Source organism: Ruditapes philippinarum, unplaced genomic scaffold (genome assembly GCF_026571515.1).
Source record: "Ruditapes philippinarum isolate M1 unplaced genomic scaffold, ASM2657151v2 ctg13415_1_1_1_1, whole genome shotgun sequence".
In the NCBI taxonomy this organism is placed as follows: Eukaryota; Metazoa; Mollusca; class Bivalvia; order Venerida; family Veneridae; genus Ruditapes; species Ruditapes philippinarum.
Genome location: NW_026863732.1, coordinates 6,489 through 22,120, shown reverse-complemented (window position 1 = coordinate 22,120; position 15,632 = coordinate 6,489). Strand labels below are relative to the sequence as shown.

The window sequence follows — 15,632 nt, the reverse complement described above, 5'->3', positions numbered from 1 at the left end:
CGCGTTGGATGTAGCAAAGATATATTAAACCCTAGTTTTTAGTTCCATGTTCAAGATTATGCAGTACATAGTCAAAGATAAACACTGAAAGACACTTTTAGTTTAGTACCGGGTTATAAGGAAATGGTTACCTTTGAAATGTATATACAACATAAACAATTGACACCTGTTTATTAATGTCATTGTAGTCAGTGAACAAATTTGTTACCTTAATATCTGTGAAAAATCATTCATTCATTCGTTCGTGCATTCTCATTCATTCATTCATTCATTTATTCATTCATTCATTCGTTCATTCGTTCGTGCATTCATTCATTCATTCATTCATTCTGAACTGCATCAGGGCCTTACTTTTTACGCACCTCCCTATTCAACTCATTCTAATGAAAGTCTGTGTTACAATTTAATTGTGTTGTATGCTTTTTAACAAACACCTTTAATTTCAAAGCAATAATTTATTACTTTAGTATTTTGTAAAGAATTTTGCGCAGATTTACGTGTCTGGTTTTGAATGGCCTGCCTGATTCATGCCGATGGCGCGTACATTTTTCAGAATCGATTTTTGTCATTGTTACTTATATGGTTGTCAGTCTTAAGAATATGGTACTTTAACTATACGAAAAACTGACTGGGTTGATTAACGTTTCACAAAGGTCTTCTCATGCTCGTAAACGAAATTCATATGCAACGCTGACGGTGACTTAAGGTAGCATTAGCCCGCATACGCTCTAAAGCGCAATTTAAAGGCTGACTTTACATAAGTTGTACCATAGTTTGGGGACCTTTCTGTTGAAAATGTGTCAGAGTTAAATCGTATACATATACATGTACAGTGCGTTAACTGGAGTGCAGGTATTAGTTATCCGCACTCAAGAGCATGCCCATTGATTGGTTCATTTTGTCTGGGGTTTACATATTGTGACGACAGAGAAAGGGATAGCGATAGAAATATCATATTCAGATGCTCGTTCATTGGTTATTTTTTATCTGGGGTTTCATACTGTGACATCAGGGAACGTGATTTTATTTTTGAACTATGATACAAAAGAGAAAGAACATCAAAAACTCGGCAATCTGATTTATAATCGGGGGCTACGCCCCTCATACGCTCCAAAGCGCAATTTAAACGCTGGCTTTACGTCAATTATACGTTACCCATAGGCTTTTCATATTTTATCCAAAAGTTCATTATGGAGAGTCTTCGAAATCGCTGGTTCTAAAGCACAAAACCTAAGAAATTTTAAGAAAATGTTCTCACTGATTTGTTCCTTCCTCTTATACGCTGTAGCGTGATTGGGTCTTTACGTCAAACAATTATTATAAATATTAAATAATTTTCTCGTGCAGTACACAAACTACGCGTGGAACTAATCATTCGTCATAGATCAAATCATGTTCAGAGAAGGCTTAGACCACTCCTGCTAAAACTTAAGAATGATGTATTTTGAAAAGTCTTACAGTAGAGGTGTCTTGAAGTATATATTTCATAACTTAAAGTTTGTTGGAATGAATTAAACAAAAGACATGCGAAAATACCACTTGTAGTTGATGTTTTACAATTACAATAATTGCATGGGCTTGCCTCTTTTTATTTTAATTCATAATATGCGTCTGTGATACTAAAAGGAACTTTTGTTTGCTGACCGACATTATTCGATATGTCGGTATAGGTTAAAAGTTACGTCTGACAAAAAAGGGGTACGTGAGAAAATCGATTGTTTTACTTTTTCTATTGGATAGAATTTAAAATCAAATTGTCCAATCAGAAAGAACTAGGAAGCATGTCATATGCATGCATACTCACATGAGAAGGCAGCGTTGGTGTGAAATACAGCGACTTTGTTATTGAAGTTCCAAATATGCACCAAATGGCATTTTGTCGCAAGAAAAGAAAGAGAAAAACTACCTCACAATAACTAATAAACAGCAAAAAAACTTGGTACAGGTACTAATAAGTACAATTCCGGATGTTGTTATAAAACACTACAAATAAAAGGCTTTTGAAAAAATACATGTAATAGCAGTTTTGCAGATGAATGGGTCTTAAAATATTATGTTACTGTATTGTATAGATTCCGACTCGTGTACAAGAAAAAATAGAATAACACCGAATATGAGGATCAAATCAAAAGTCAATATAAAATACAGAACATGTTCTAGCTGCCTTGCTTCCCTTGTTAGGGCTGGTAAAGCCGTAACCTTGATATGGTGCTGGAAATCATGTCACTGTATATAGCTGCACATACAACTTTTGGATACGAATTGCATCTGCTCTTCCCTTTTATTGACATATTTTGCAAGAAGGAAGTACATACAACGTTTGGAGACAAGTGGGTACTTTGTACTGAGAGATACTTAAATCAAGTGCACATTTGGTCTTCCTAGAAGAAACACTCGACATTGAGGTTGTTTTCTATGATTTTGCATTTTTTAAAGAGAAAAAATCGAATATTTACATTCAAAAACTTCCTAGTTATGCCCCCACAGAGTGGGAGCATATAGCGTTGCACTTGTCCGTCCGAGTGTCAGTCCGTCCGTCAGTCCGTCAGTCCGTCCGTACGTCCCGAAATCTTGTGAACGCAACTCCTCTTAAACCGGATGGCAGATTTTGCTTAAACTTACAGGGATGAACAACCTTAATGTGTAGATGTAGTAAAGGAAGGAATTTTCGCTGCGACCAGATTTAACAGAATTATGGCCCTTGTTGATTTTTTCACTAATACTATGAAGAAATTTTGTGAACGCAACTCCTCTTAAACCGCATGGCAGATTTTGCTCAAACTTACAGGGATGAACAACCTTAATGTGTAGATGGTAGTAAAGGAAGGAATTTTGCTGCGACCAAATTTAACAGAATTTATGGCCCTTTTGTTGATTTTTTTCACTATATACTATGTAGAAATTTTGTGAACGCAACTCCTCTTAAACCGCATAGCAGATTTTGCTTAAACTTACAGGGATGAACAACCTTAAGGTGTGATGGTAGTAAAGGAAGGAATTTTCGCTGCGACCAAACATTACAGAAATTATGGCCCTTTGTTTGATTTTTTCACTATATACTATATGGAAATTTTTGTGAATGCAAAACTCCTCTTAAACCGGATGGCAGATTTTGCTTAAACTCCCAAGGATGAAACGATATGTGTAGGTGGCAGTAAAGGAAGGAATTTTTCGCTGCGACCAAATTTTTAATCAGAATTTATTGCCCTTTGTTTATTTTTCACTATATACTATGTAGGAAATTTTGTGAATGCAACTCCTCTTAAACCGGATGGCAGATTTTTGCTTAAACTTCCAGGGATGAACAACCTTAATGTGTAGATGGTAGTAAAGGAAGGAATTTTTTTGCTGCGACCAAAAATTAACAGAATTATGGCACTTTGTTGATTTTCATTATATACTATGTAGAAAATTTGTGAATGCAACTCCTCTTAAACCGGATGGCAGGATTTTGCTTAAACTTCCAGGGATTAACAACCTTACATGTGTAGATCGTAGTAAAGGAAGGATTTGCTGCGACCAAATTTAAAGAATTTTGCCCTTTGTTGATTTTTAGTTTTCAACTTGTGGCACATGTAGTCCAAAAAAATATTTGACCTAGAGTCATAAGCATTGACAGAACAGTGGATTGTGGGGCATCAGTGTCTATGGAAACATTTCTAGTTTTTAATGGATAATGTGTGAAGTAATGTAATTTAGTAAAATGAATACAAGAGAGCCGACATTGCCGTAGTTCATTCAACTGAAATCCAATTACTTATAAAGGTCTAGGAAAAATAAATGACACCTTTGTGTGTATGTTTGTGTGTGGAGATGGGAGGTGGGTGAATTTGCAGCATGCATGATTTGTAGGAGAGACTACATGCCAAACATCTAAGCTCCGGAAATTGCAGTTTCTGAGAAGACCTTAATATAAACAAATTTTCCATATCTGGTCAATGTTACAAATCTGACCTCGGAATTGGGCCATTTCGACCCTGGTGACAAGAGCTGAAAATACCAAAACGTGATGCCCATGCCAAATAAAATTAAAAAGGGAATTTCATTAAATTTTTTCAAAGAAAAATAGATAAAATAAGTGGTTTCAGGCGGGCAAACTTTGAAAAAAAGGTCGTGCAGTTGCTGTGGCCCATACCTGACACTTTATAAACAACAAGCCATCATTAAGTTTATAAATTTCATTTTGTATTTTATTCTGAAGGGGAGCGTTTGTTTAAATAGCTGAGTTCAATATTGAATTTGATTTGGCAAGAACACAGCTGTAAAGCTTGGACGACGCACTAACCGAACACATTAATATAATTATTAAACTTATAATGTGTTTGAGTAAAATACGTATACGGTGTCCCGTTACGGTCATCCCGACACACACATAACTGGAAACAACGAAAATACGATGGTGAAAAGTCGAAATAACGAAACCACGATTGTGAAAGCTCGGTATGATTTCGTGTTTTAACCACCGTACTTTCGGCCTTTCACCATCGTTGTTTCGTTATTTAAGCTTTTCACCATCGTTGTTTCGTTATTTCAGCTTTTCACCATCGTTGTTTCGTTCTTTCGGGCTCTCACCATCGTTGTTTCGTTATTTCGGCTTTTCATCATCATATTTTCGACTTTTCACTATCGTACTTTCGACTTTTCACCATCGTTCTTTCGACTTTTCATCATCGTGGTAATCGTAGTTTCGCCTTCCTGTCTGGCATACGGACATAGATCATTATGTACAGTGGATGACGATGTAAGAAAATATTTTTACCAAGGACACAAATACAAACAAATAATATTGTTAATGGCTTTGGATCATGATGTTAGCATATGGTTTGTATATTGTACATTTTACTTAATTTTAAACGTTAATTGTTTCGGACTACATTTGATATCTTTATATAGTTTTTCATTTAGTGCGCATTCTTGACAGGAAGGCGAAAACAGGATGGCGAAAAGTCGAAAGTACGATGGTGAAAAGTCGAAAGAACGAAACAACGATGATGAAAGGTCGACAGTACGATTTTGGCTTCGCTATTTTGACTTTGTTCTAAGAAAAGGCAAAACTGTTATGTTGGTGCCATCTGAAGTCAAAGATTTACATGTCTGAATCTGATCTCAAGTTTTACTTCTGTCCGTCGTCATGTTCGAAGGATCAAGTCAATTTAGATTTTTTTTTATTTCAACGACAATCTGATTAAGCTAGTTTTTTTATGCTCAGTCTAACTTAATCCGGGTATTTTAAGTTTTTTTCTGGTGCCCACGCTTTCGGTAAGAAGATCTGAACTTTAAGAAAAAAATCAGTAAGGAAAAATAACAACACGATTTTCAGGTTTGTCAACTTTTATGTTATATTTAATTAATCTATAGTTTCCATGCAATAATCAACTCACACAAATGGACAGTCATGTGATTTTTCTTCTTCCTTTTTTTTTTGTTTTTTTGTTTTGTTTTCCTTTTACTGTAATGGTAAAAATGTGCACCATTTTTTAGATAATGCAAATTCACAAAACTCAATTCCATAAAAAGTCCACCACTATCAATTATCGAATCTATATTCTGAAGAATAATTAAAGATGCAAACCAATAAGCAGGCAATGTTTATCAAAGAATGGTTTATATTTGAAAAATATTCATATACAGAATATGGTGGGTCTTTATTGAAATGTTTTACTCTAGTTGTAAACATTTTAATATATTCAAGTTTATACTCCTGTAATATTTATTGATAATGTGACAAGGTTAAATTAGTTTATGGAAGTCATGCTACTTTTCTCACAAAAAATGATGTAAATTTTGAATGCATCTTTTTTTTCTAATTTGTACAAAATTTTCAAACATTCCGAAAAGTTATAAAGCCAACAGCTAGTATAGAGCCTGGTCAGACGGCAAAGATATGCAGTCTGGCCTAGGTCTAGAATGATAACATTATGTTTTTCATTTTGCTTGCCGAATTACTCGTATATGGGTTAAGTATTCTAAAACATGTGTCCTAGACTAAACAAATACCAAAAGGAATACTTGTACAGTACTGAGGAAGGTCCAGGAAGTCTTGAGTATATCAAAATACATGTAGATCAAATGCTCACTTCATCCGATTAACTAAATTACAGCTAGTTTCAGTTTGTTTCAACATGTTTTCAAAATGCATTCTAATTAATGTATCAATGTATTGTAGGGGACTTTAAATGTGTGCTGAAAAAAAAAACACTTATATAATATATATTCTCTCATGACGGGAAAGTTTTTTAGTATACTTTGAATCAAACGAGTTGAGAAAAAAACCCAGTAAGTATGAGCAGATGATAGGACTGTTAACCAATGTACACAAAATCAGTATAATAGTAAACCAGAAAACGTTGTGCTAGTACCGCCGATGTAGGACGTCTGGCATTTCTCTAGATCTGCTGTTTGTATCAGTACTCGTTGACCTTTGTCGAAGTAGTTTATGTACGAGTTACCGGCCTGTATGTGCTGTTCATAGTTGGGATCTGCTATGGCTGACATTTCTGCGTAAACTCCATCAACGTATAACTTTACAAATGTCCCTAGGCAAGTTTTGTCATCGGTAGGTTGGTAGCTCTCGACAAAGAAGATAAATATGTACACACCGGATTGTGGCACAGTGAACTCGCCGGAAGTTGCGTTAAAACCACCACCATCATTATAGAACACGTGGTTGAATCGAATGGTTTTGTTTTTCGAAAGTTGCGTGTAGTTGGAGTTTTGTATCCTGAGTTGCGCTGAAAAGCTGACTTTCCTGACAATAAAGAATATAACAAATCATACAACTCTGTCTTATCATTTTAAAAGAATTTCATGTAATACAACAGTGTCCTTTGATTTTAGTGATATTTTATACACTTAACGTAATGAATAAAATTCTAAATTGTTAAAAAAATAAAACTCAAAATAATCGTTTTACTTTACTTAAGTGAACTAAAATATTACTGGTTACAATATTTTAACCAAACCTATCTAAGGTATCCCACCGTGCTCAAGCGGGTATTCATTGCGAAGAACCACTAACGATCCGTAACTGACCAAGAATATTTTTATGACATCAAAGATCAATTAAGGTCTATGTTTTAGATAATTTTTACATGTTTATAAAAAGGTTGCAACTCTTCTACAGTATCTTACTTTTTCATGGTTTCCATGACAGTGGAAACATTCGTTTCAATGTTATCAAGTCTGCTTCCGAAGCTTGAAAAGTCTTGTTCCCCAGTAATCTTGGTCTGGACTAACTCTGTCCTGTTTCTCAAGTCATCAGTACTTGATTGTACCAAATTTAATGTCATTTTGACCGTGTTTACTCTTCCGTTGTCTGCTTTCTCATTTTCAAGTTGAGATATTTTCTGCTTAAGCTCCGTCCCTGGTTTCATTGCATCACATTCGATCTCGACTTCCAGGTCTGATCCTATAACTCAAATTTCCAGAATTCTTCTTCCTACATCAAAAGGCTCTCATCATAATAATTAAACTATCTTTCTAAGGCCGTCTTCTGATTAGAAGTTCATTATTTGGGTGGTGTGGTTCACCCATGGCGTTTTTAGCTAATGTATCTATGTCTTCATCCATTTTCTGTTAAATTTAGCCCATATTTCATCGCACCTTTCGACAATTTGGGTAAACATGATAAACACATTGATCCGAATTGGATTTGCACTCCGATATAAATAAAACGACAAAAGATCAAAATACTGAATACGTGTAGTAACATTATATTGTTCGTAACGTTACATTGAACCGAAACTTCTTAGGCTTATGTAGCAGTGCAATATGAACTAATTCTCGTGGAATACAGGGAGGTTACTAGTCACATGTCAGGATCAATTTAAAGCATGCGCGCTGGATGATTTAGTCAAAGAAATACGCTGGACAAAAAAACAACACTTCAACGCAATAACTTGAGGTTTAGTACATTCGGGTTATAAGAAAATGGTTATCAAATATCCTACAACCCTCTGTGAAATTTTCATTTATCCCTTCATTAATTCGTCCGTTCGGTCGGTCGGTCGGCCGGCCGTTCATTCATTTGTCCACGACTGCACCGCTCACAGCTCTTCAAACCATTCCCAAATGTAATTTGAAAGAAAAATTGGTGTTTCAATTTGAATGGAGTGTCTGTTTTATAATAAACAGCAACAATTCATTACGTAAGTATTTAGTAAACAAATTAGCGCAAACTTACGTTCTGATTTTGAATGGCCTGCCTGATTCATGCAGATGGCGCGTATACATTTTTGAATTGCGTACGAATCGCATGTTTTTCATTATTACTAATGGGGTTGTCAGACTATAAAACATGGTACTAAAGTATGAGAAAGTCTGACTAGGGTGATTTTTTCGCTCGTTAGTTCGCTGGCGGTGACGTACGAAAGCATAAGCCAAAATATGAAGTACGAATACGTACTTTAAACACTGGCTTTATGCCATTTATATGTTACACGCACGCTTTTCATGCATTATCCATAATTCTAATATATCTCATGAATTTGTCACTTTGCACAAAGAATTAAAAAAAAACTGTTTTTAAGTGCCAGCAAACTACGGGGTCACGGAGGTGACATGTGTGTGTGTGTGTGTGTGTGTGTGTGTTTTGTTTATCTCGTGCGCACAAGATATTATGTCTTGCGCACGAGTTACTTAGTCGTGCGCACGAGTTATTTAGTCGTGCGCACGAGTTACTTAGTCGTGTGCACGAGAGAATAAAGTGGGTGCGCACGAGAGATATTTGTATGTAAGTGGTACGATGTTACTAAGTTCAGTAGGTGTGCGTCTCAAAGTATATATTAAGTGGGTGCGATACGATAGTACTAAATCGTGCGCCACGAGTTGGACTCAAGTCAACGAATTCAAGCGACCTAGCTATTCTCGGCCGTTGGTATCCTTTTTGGATCCTTTAACTGTACGTCCTTGTGAAGCTTCGTCAATAAAGTTGTTATCACGACTTGACATATTTTGTGAGTAGAACTACATTTACAAAGGTGGAAACAAGTAGGTACTTGCACTTGAGAAAACCAGCTTGATAGTCAAGCGCGAATTGGTGCTTCCAGAAGAAACACTTCGACTTTGAGGGAGTTGTATTCACTTTGGTAGAGTGATGAAAGAAAAGAATTGTGGTGTAAATGTATTTTTGTTCCTTATAACCTTCTAGTTTGTTAATGAGATAATGTATTGAATTACGTAAGTATTTATTAAATAACAATCAGAGCTAGCGGGCGGCCATTGTATATGTTATTGTTAACCTGAGGTATTTAAGAAATTTTGTGTAATAAGAGCAAGGAAAATATGACACCGTGTGGGCGTGGGTGTGTGTTGTGTGCTGTGTGGTGGGGGCGGGGGGGGGGAAATAAGGGTGTGTGTGTGTGTGTATGGGTTGCGGGCGGGGGGGGTGAAATAGTGGACCCTGCAGTGGGTTTTTAGGCAAGTTGGCGGCAAAGCGAGACTACAAAATGCCAAACTTATGCTAGCTCCTGTTGGAAAATTGCAGTTTATGATATACGTATTTTTCCTTATCTAGGTCAATTGTCAACTAAAACTGATACACCCAGGAGATGGGACAACCTAATATACAGAATGTGAGTGCTTCGAGTGCCTAAGGACATGGTGTTTAACGGCTCTTCGAGGATCGTGTTCATTTGTTAGTGAATGAGAAATGAAGTTCAAACGATATACTAATTCTTTAGCTCCTTTGGTCTACACGGTCTTTATCTAAATAGATGTATGTTGTGTCAATTAGGAACATTTCCTTCCGGGAGTTGGGACTTCAATAATCTGAGTTGTTTTAAGGGAGCGATAGATAGTATAAATGATCTCTATTTAACTCTCAATAGCTCATGTTGACCTTACATTTTCCAGTCAGTCCTTTGAAACATTTAGCGGCATTGGTGGCTACCTAAGATACAAATTCCTGTACTTAACGGTTTTGATTATACGACTAAGCGACAATATGACGGCGATTGACACACTGGCCGATCACAATGCTTCACCAACTTGTGTACCTTTTTCTCGAGCGAGGACACTTATGGTAGATAAAAAGAAGATCGGTGCAGATGTCTTTGACCATGCTTGACCATTTTATAAATCGGCATCATAGCAAGCACATCAATCATGTGAAGGTTTCATAAAAAAAATGTGTATTATTTTGTCTCCTTGAAGAGAGGTGTGATTATCAAGATATCAGGAGGTTTTTACGATCGCCGAGTTCAATATTGAATCTGATTTGACGAGTACACAGCTGTAAAGCTTGGACGAGGCACTAGCCGAAAACATCATTACTGTACTGTTCGACTTATATTGATTGTGTCTAATTAAGTGAAGAAATACGGGTGTTCTGTTATGGTCATACGAGACACACACAGTTAGACTCGAGATCGAATATAACGAAAATACTCACGGATGGTGATAAGCTCGAAATGTGCGATGTGGATGTAGTCAAAATAAGCGAAACCACGATGTGAAAGGCGGTGAAAGGTCGTATGATTTCGTGATTTAGCCATCTGTATTTTTGACTTTTCATCATCGCTACTGTCGACTTCTTTCAAATTCTGTAGTTTCGTTATTTCGACTTTTCCACCATACGTACTTTCGATTTTTTATCATGGTGGTTATCGTAGTACTCGCCTTTTTTGTCTGGCATGAGCGCACGAGGAGATTTATAACAGTGAATGACGAATTTTAGAAAAATATTTTTACCAAGTAATCATTGTACAACAAATAATATTGTTTATGGCTTAGGCTCATGATAGTTAAGTATGAACTATTTACTGTTTGCGTTTCAATTTAAAACGTTAACTGTTTCGGACTATAAGTGGGCATCTTTATAATGTATAATGAGAAGTTCATGTCATGTGCGCATTTCTTGCACAGAAAAGGGCAGAGGGTCCCAGATGGTGAAAAGTCCGAAATAATAGGTCGAGTTTTCAAAAAACATAGTGGTTCGTTATTGTCGACTGCTTTGCACCTTAGATATAAGGCAAGAATCTGCTTATTGATTTATCCCTTCTTAAGTCTGGAAACTGATTTTCCATTTTTACTTCTGTCCGTCGTCATGTCCGAAGGAAATCAAATCCATGTCATTCAAGCTAGTTAACTTATAACTGCGGTTTATAACTTTAATCCGGGAATTTTAAGTTTTTACCCTTATGGTCAGGCTGTTGGGTAAGAAGATCTGAACTTAAGGAAAAACACAAATAAGGAAAAATAACAACAAGATTTCAATGTTTGTCAACTGTTATGTTATATTTAAATAATCTATAATTCCAATTATTCAACTCGATGTCATAACAAATTTTGGACAGCCAACACAAGTGAAAAAAATTTTATAGATGTGTTTTGTTTTCTGTAATGGTACATGGTAAAAACTGTGCAGACATTCTCAATGATCAACAAGCTCAAATATATGCGGAAATGTCACAGAACGTCGAATTTTCATTAAAGACCTCACCACTATCTATTGTTTGAACTCTCGTTACATTACTCCAACGACTGATCTAAGCCTTGTAACACCTTACAGTAAACTTGTTAATAAAATACTGATGTGGAAAAAAAAACCAACGGTTTTATACTCAAATGTTCAAAACTGGCAGGAATCTCACGAATATCCATATTAAAGATGACATTGGTTTTAACGTTTCAGCTACTGCATTGAAGTGATGATCTCTGATTGTGATTAATGAAATGATTTATTAATTTGTAAAGTTGGAGATTTTATTTTCTTACGAACAAGGATAAGTTTATCAAAAGATTGGTTTATCTCTTTTAAAGACAGATTCATAAATACGAACATTGGTAGGTCTTTAAAAAATGTTTTACTTCTGTTGTAAACATGTGCAAATGTATACAAGGTATCATACTCCACAATAACTATTCATATTGACTACCCGCATTAACTTAGTAAATGGAAGTCCTGCTAAATTTTCCTTTCACAAAAATTTGGTGAAATAATAAAAACCTCTTGAAATTTTTATAAGAACTTTGATTTGCACCCAAAATCAAATACTGTACATCTACTTCCTAAGAGCAAAAAACTATTAAAGCATAAACTTCCAAGAAGAATTCCTACAAAATATAATGCAGTCTTTTTATTCTTATTTGTCAAAATATTTTAAATAATAGCTGTCAATTTTTGTTTTTACATTTATTTAGTAAAGAAAAAATTATTTTCTTTGCCAACTTCTGGCAAAAATGGAATTACTCTGATTTTTTGGTTTTGAAAGGCTGGTTTTTCTAGCAATAGTACAATCTACCCTCTGAAGTGGAAACTGGACAGAAGCCAAAAAAAGGAAATGAGTACTCTTTCAATTGTATTAACATGATATCAGAAGTCAATTAAAAAAGAAACCAAGATCTTTGCTATACAGAATGATTGATACTTATTTTCATTCTCTTTTGAATATCAAACGTTTGCAACTTTTAGTTGAAATTAGTGTATAATGAACAGTAATATTACTTCTTGGAATTATCATATAAATAATGTTTTAGTCTAAATCCACTTTTGCTTAGAGTGTTATTCTAAATTACAGTTATAACACAGAAAATTTCTCTTAATCAAATTCAGACTTTAATAATACGAATATTTTACTCTAAATTATAGTATAAATAACAGATATGTGTTTCTCTAAATCACAGTATAATGAGTAAAGTATTTACTCTAAATTCACAGTATATAGTAACAGAGTTTACTCTAAAAATTCAAATATAATACAGTATTTTTATCTCTAAATTCAATAGCATAATACAGTGATTTTACTATCAATTCAGCATATGAAAAAGGTATGTGAACTGTAAATTTTAACAGTAATTTAAACAATGAATATTTATTCAAAAACTAGCATAAAGAGGTAAAATACAACTGTAATTAAATCAGACTCAAAATACATTTAAGGAGCATAAACTACAGTATTGATTCAAATGTTTCAATCATTCTGGCATATACAGTTGTTGGATACAAATTAAAATGACACTCAAGTTAACAGACATAAACCCTTAAGACCACACACTACACGTCAACTACAGCGAAAAAATAGAAATATACTGTAATTGTAAAAACAGTAGAAAAGATGAATCAGTAACGTTTCTAAAAATTAGATACAATACACAATATTCAATGAAATTATAATGTTGCTTTTTTTCTTAACTGCTTTCCGTGTACAAGCGATATTTCTAACTTGGTCTTAGATACATTACAAAGGTAAAAACAAACAAAATAAACCAGCACGTTCATTGGGGTACCGTGTGTACACATGTATTACCGAGTGTGCGTATGAAACTGCTACACGAATAAATGTTATAGTATCAACAAGAAACCATGAACTTGCAGCATTACCGCAAAATATGTCATTATACGTCCTGACAAGCAAAGAAAAAAAGAAAAGATCTTACATTGGTACTATAAAATGTCCGAGATTCTATAATAAGACTGCCAATTCTTAAATAATGTCCGTAACATTGCTGAATTTCTCGTATATGTTTGAAAGAACAACAGTATAGGCCTGGTTATTACAGCATGGATACTGCAGGCTGCCCTAGCTCTAGAATGTCGTGAGAATAATGGCTCAGTCAATTTGGCCTTCAGCAGGATATTGGTTAAGTGATGACCTTTGTTTTAAAAACTCCATCCTAACAAAAAAACATCAGAAATTCGTGGTCATCCTAAATAGCAAGCTTCGGTTTGTTTCACATTCTTATTTTCTCAAAAGTATTCTATCTATGTATCAATGTAAGTAAGGAATTTTTAAAGAGCGTGTGAAAATAATTTCTTATTTCACTCTTTTTAACCTATAAACATGTAACCATTTCGAATTTCAGAACTGCTCATCAATCAGAAAAATAATAATTTAATTGCACCTTCCTTCTATTCTTTACGAAATTTGTCGTTAAAAATTCAGTTGACTATTGTAACATAGTACATTAACAATTCAATAGCTTATCAATACAGAAAGAAAATATTCAAGCAGTTAATTATTGTAATTGTTACTTCCATTATTTCTAGAAGTTTACGTAACAGAGCTGCCACAAATAATGAACCTTGACAAACATCCATCTGTTATTGTATACTTGACAGACAAAAGATCTAACAAATCTGTGATAGCATTTTCGTTATTAAAAAGAAACTCCCCAAGCCAGAACTCTGTACAAATCGAAATCCAATTTAATACAAAAATTAATTGTACTTAAACCCTATGTCAATAAGACTTAATGTAAATTCTTTCATTCATTTGATGTAATTTGCACTTTTCTTTATATTACTGCGCCTTGTACATTGTGTATGTCTTTAAATTATCAAAATTAACTTGATATCAACTTCAAGTAATATACACGGTGTCAAGGATCAACTTCAGGGTGATTACAAAAGTGTGTTGTCTAGACATACAAGTTACAAAAACAGGAACTTAGATCAAATAAAGTGTTAATAATAGCAAACGTAAGCCAATAAAAAAAAGAGCCAAAACAAGGCAAATAATGTGGAATAAAAATGAGATAAAACTAGAATCAATAGCGCAATATAGGTTAACAAGTGCGAGTCCAACTTGGATTTTTTCGCCTTTAATACTAAGAATCTTTAGCCAGGTCTGCAAAAAGCAAAGCTTCATTTGACAAAAATAATGCGATGTAAGCTTAAGAAAGCATCAAACACAGAATTTTAGATAAAACAAGAAACAAAGAATTTTACAAATTGAAGTCATTTAAAAACAGCTCAGCTATTAAGAAATCCTAGGAGTGCTAAAAAAGAAGGCCAAAGTTTCCCAAACAAACACACTTTTCCCTTTTAAAAACAGGGTAATAAACAGTGATAAAACATTGAATGATACATAACCTATAAGGTTAGAGAACTGTACAAGTTTCAATTATTTATCGAAAAAAAAAGTTAAAATAAATGAAAAAGTGCCATTGATCTAATAACTCTAAACATTTTTCACTGCACATTTAGAAATTTTTGGAGGTTTCCAAAATTTATGCAATGAATAAAATTTTCCAATTAAGAAACAACACAAACACGTTTAAAACTAATGGCTGAAGAGTTGACAAAAATGTTTCAAACAATTAGTGAAAACTAAGGTTCCATTCAAGCCAAAAATAACAGAATATACTGAATAAAGCCGAAAACAAAATATTTTTTTGACAAACCAATCATTCTCCATTGCAGATTATATTTCAGTGTTGTAACAGAAAGTATCTACTTTAGGTCTTTTGCTGTTTATTTGGTGACAACAGATAGAAAATTCAATAATTAATATTTAAAAATTGTTTTTCCCCTTTCATTTCTAGATGTAACAATGGTGTTTTTTACCGAGCTTTACTATCTGGACGAGAAGATCTCAGGTGCCGCACTGAATTGTGGATTTATTCAAGGCGAGCTGTCACTTCCAGAATGGTTTAGCCGACATAAAGTAAACTGAAAATGCTGCATGCATAAAATGTAGAAACGTAACTTGCGTCAGATAATTAAAGGGAAAATTTCATAGTGTTCATGAAAGTATAACACCGTGTTCTTACGTTAGAAAAATAAGCTAAGAAGGCAAGAAAAGGAAGGACAGAACATGTTAAATAAGACATAGGAATGAGAATATCTGATAAAAAAAACGAAAATCTTTAACATTGTCGCACATAATCTACTCTCATAAAAGACCAAAATC

At 34.3% G+C, this 15,632-nt stretch overlaps 1 protein-coding gene across 1 annotated transcript; it reads right to left on the bottom strand.

Moving 5' to 3' along the window:
- Window positions 1-5,468: 5,468 nt before the first annotated feature.
- Window positions 5,469-7,373, bottom strand: LOC132723166 (complement C1q-like protein 4). Its single transcript, XM_060707841.1, has 2 exons — window positions 7,132-7,373; window positions 5,469-6,748 (listed from the first exon to the last, which is right to left on the bottom strand). Exons 1-2 carry the CDS (start codon window positions 7,371-7,373, stop codon window positions 6,322-6,324), a joined length of 669 nt encoding a protein of 222 aa, XP_060563824.1. The 3' UTR covers window positions 5,469-6,321.
- Window positions 7,374-15,632: the final 8,259 nt, after the last annotated feature.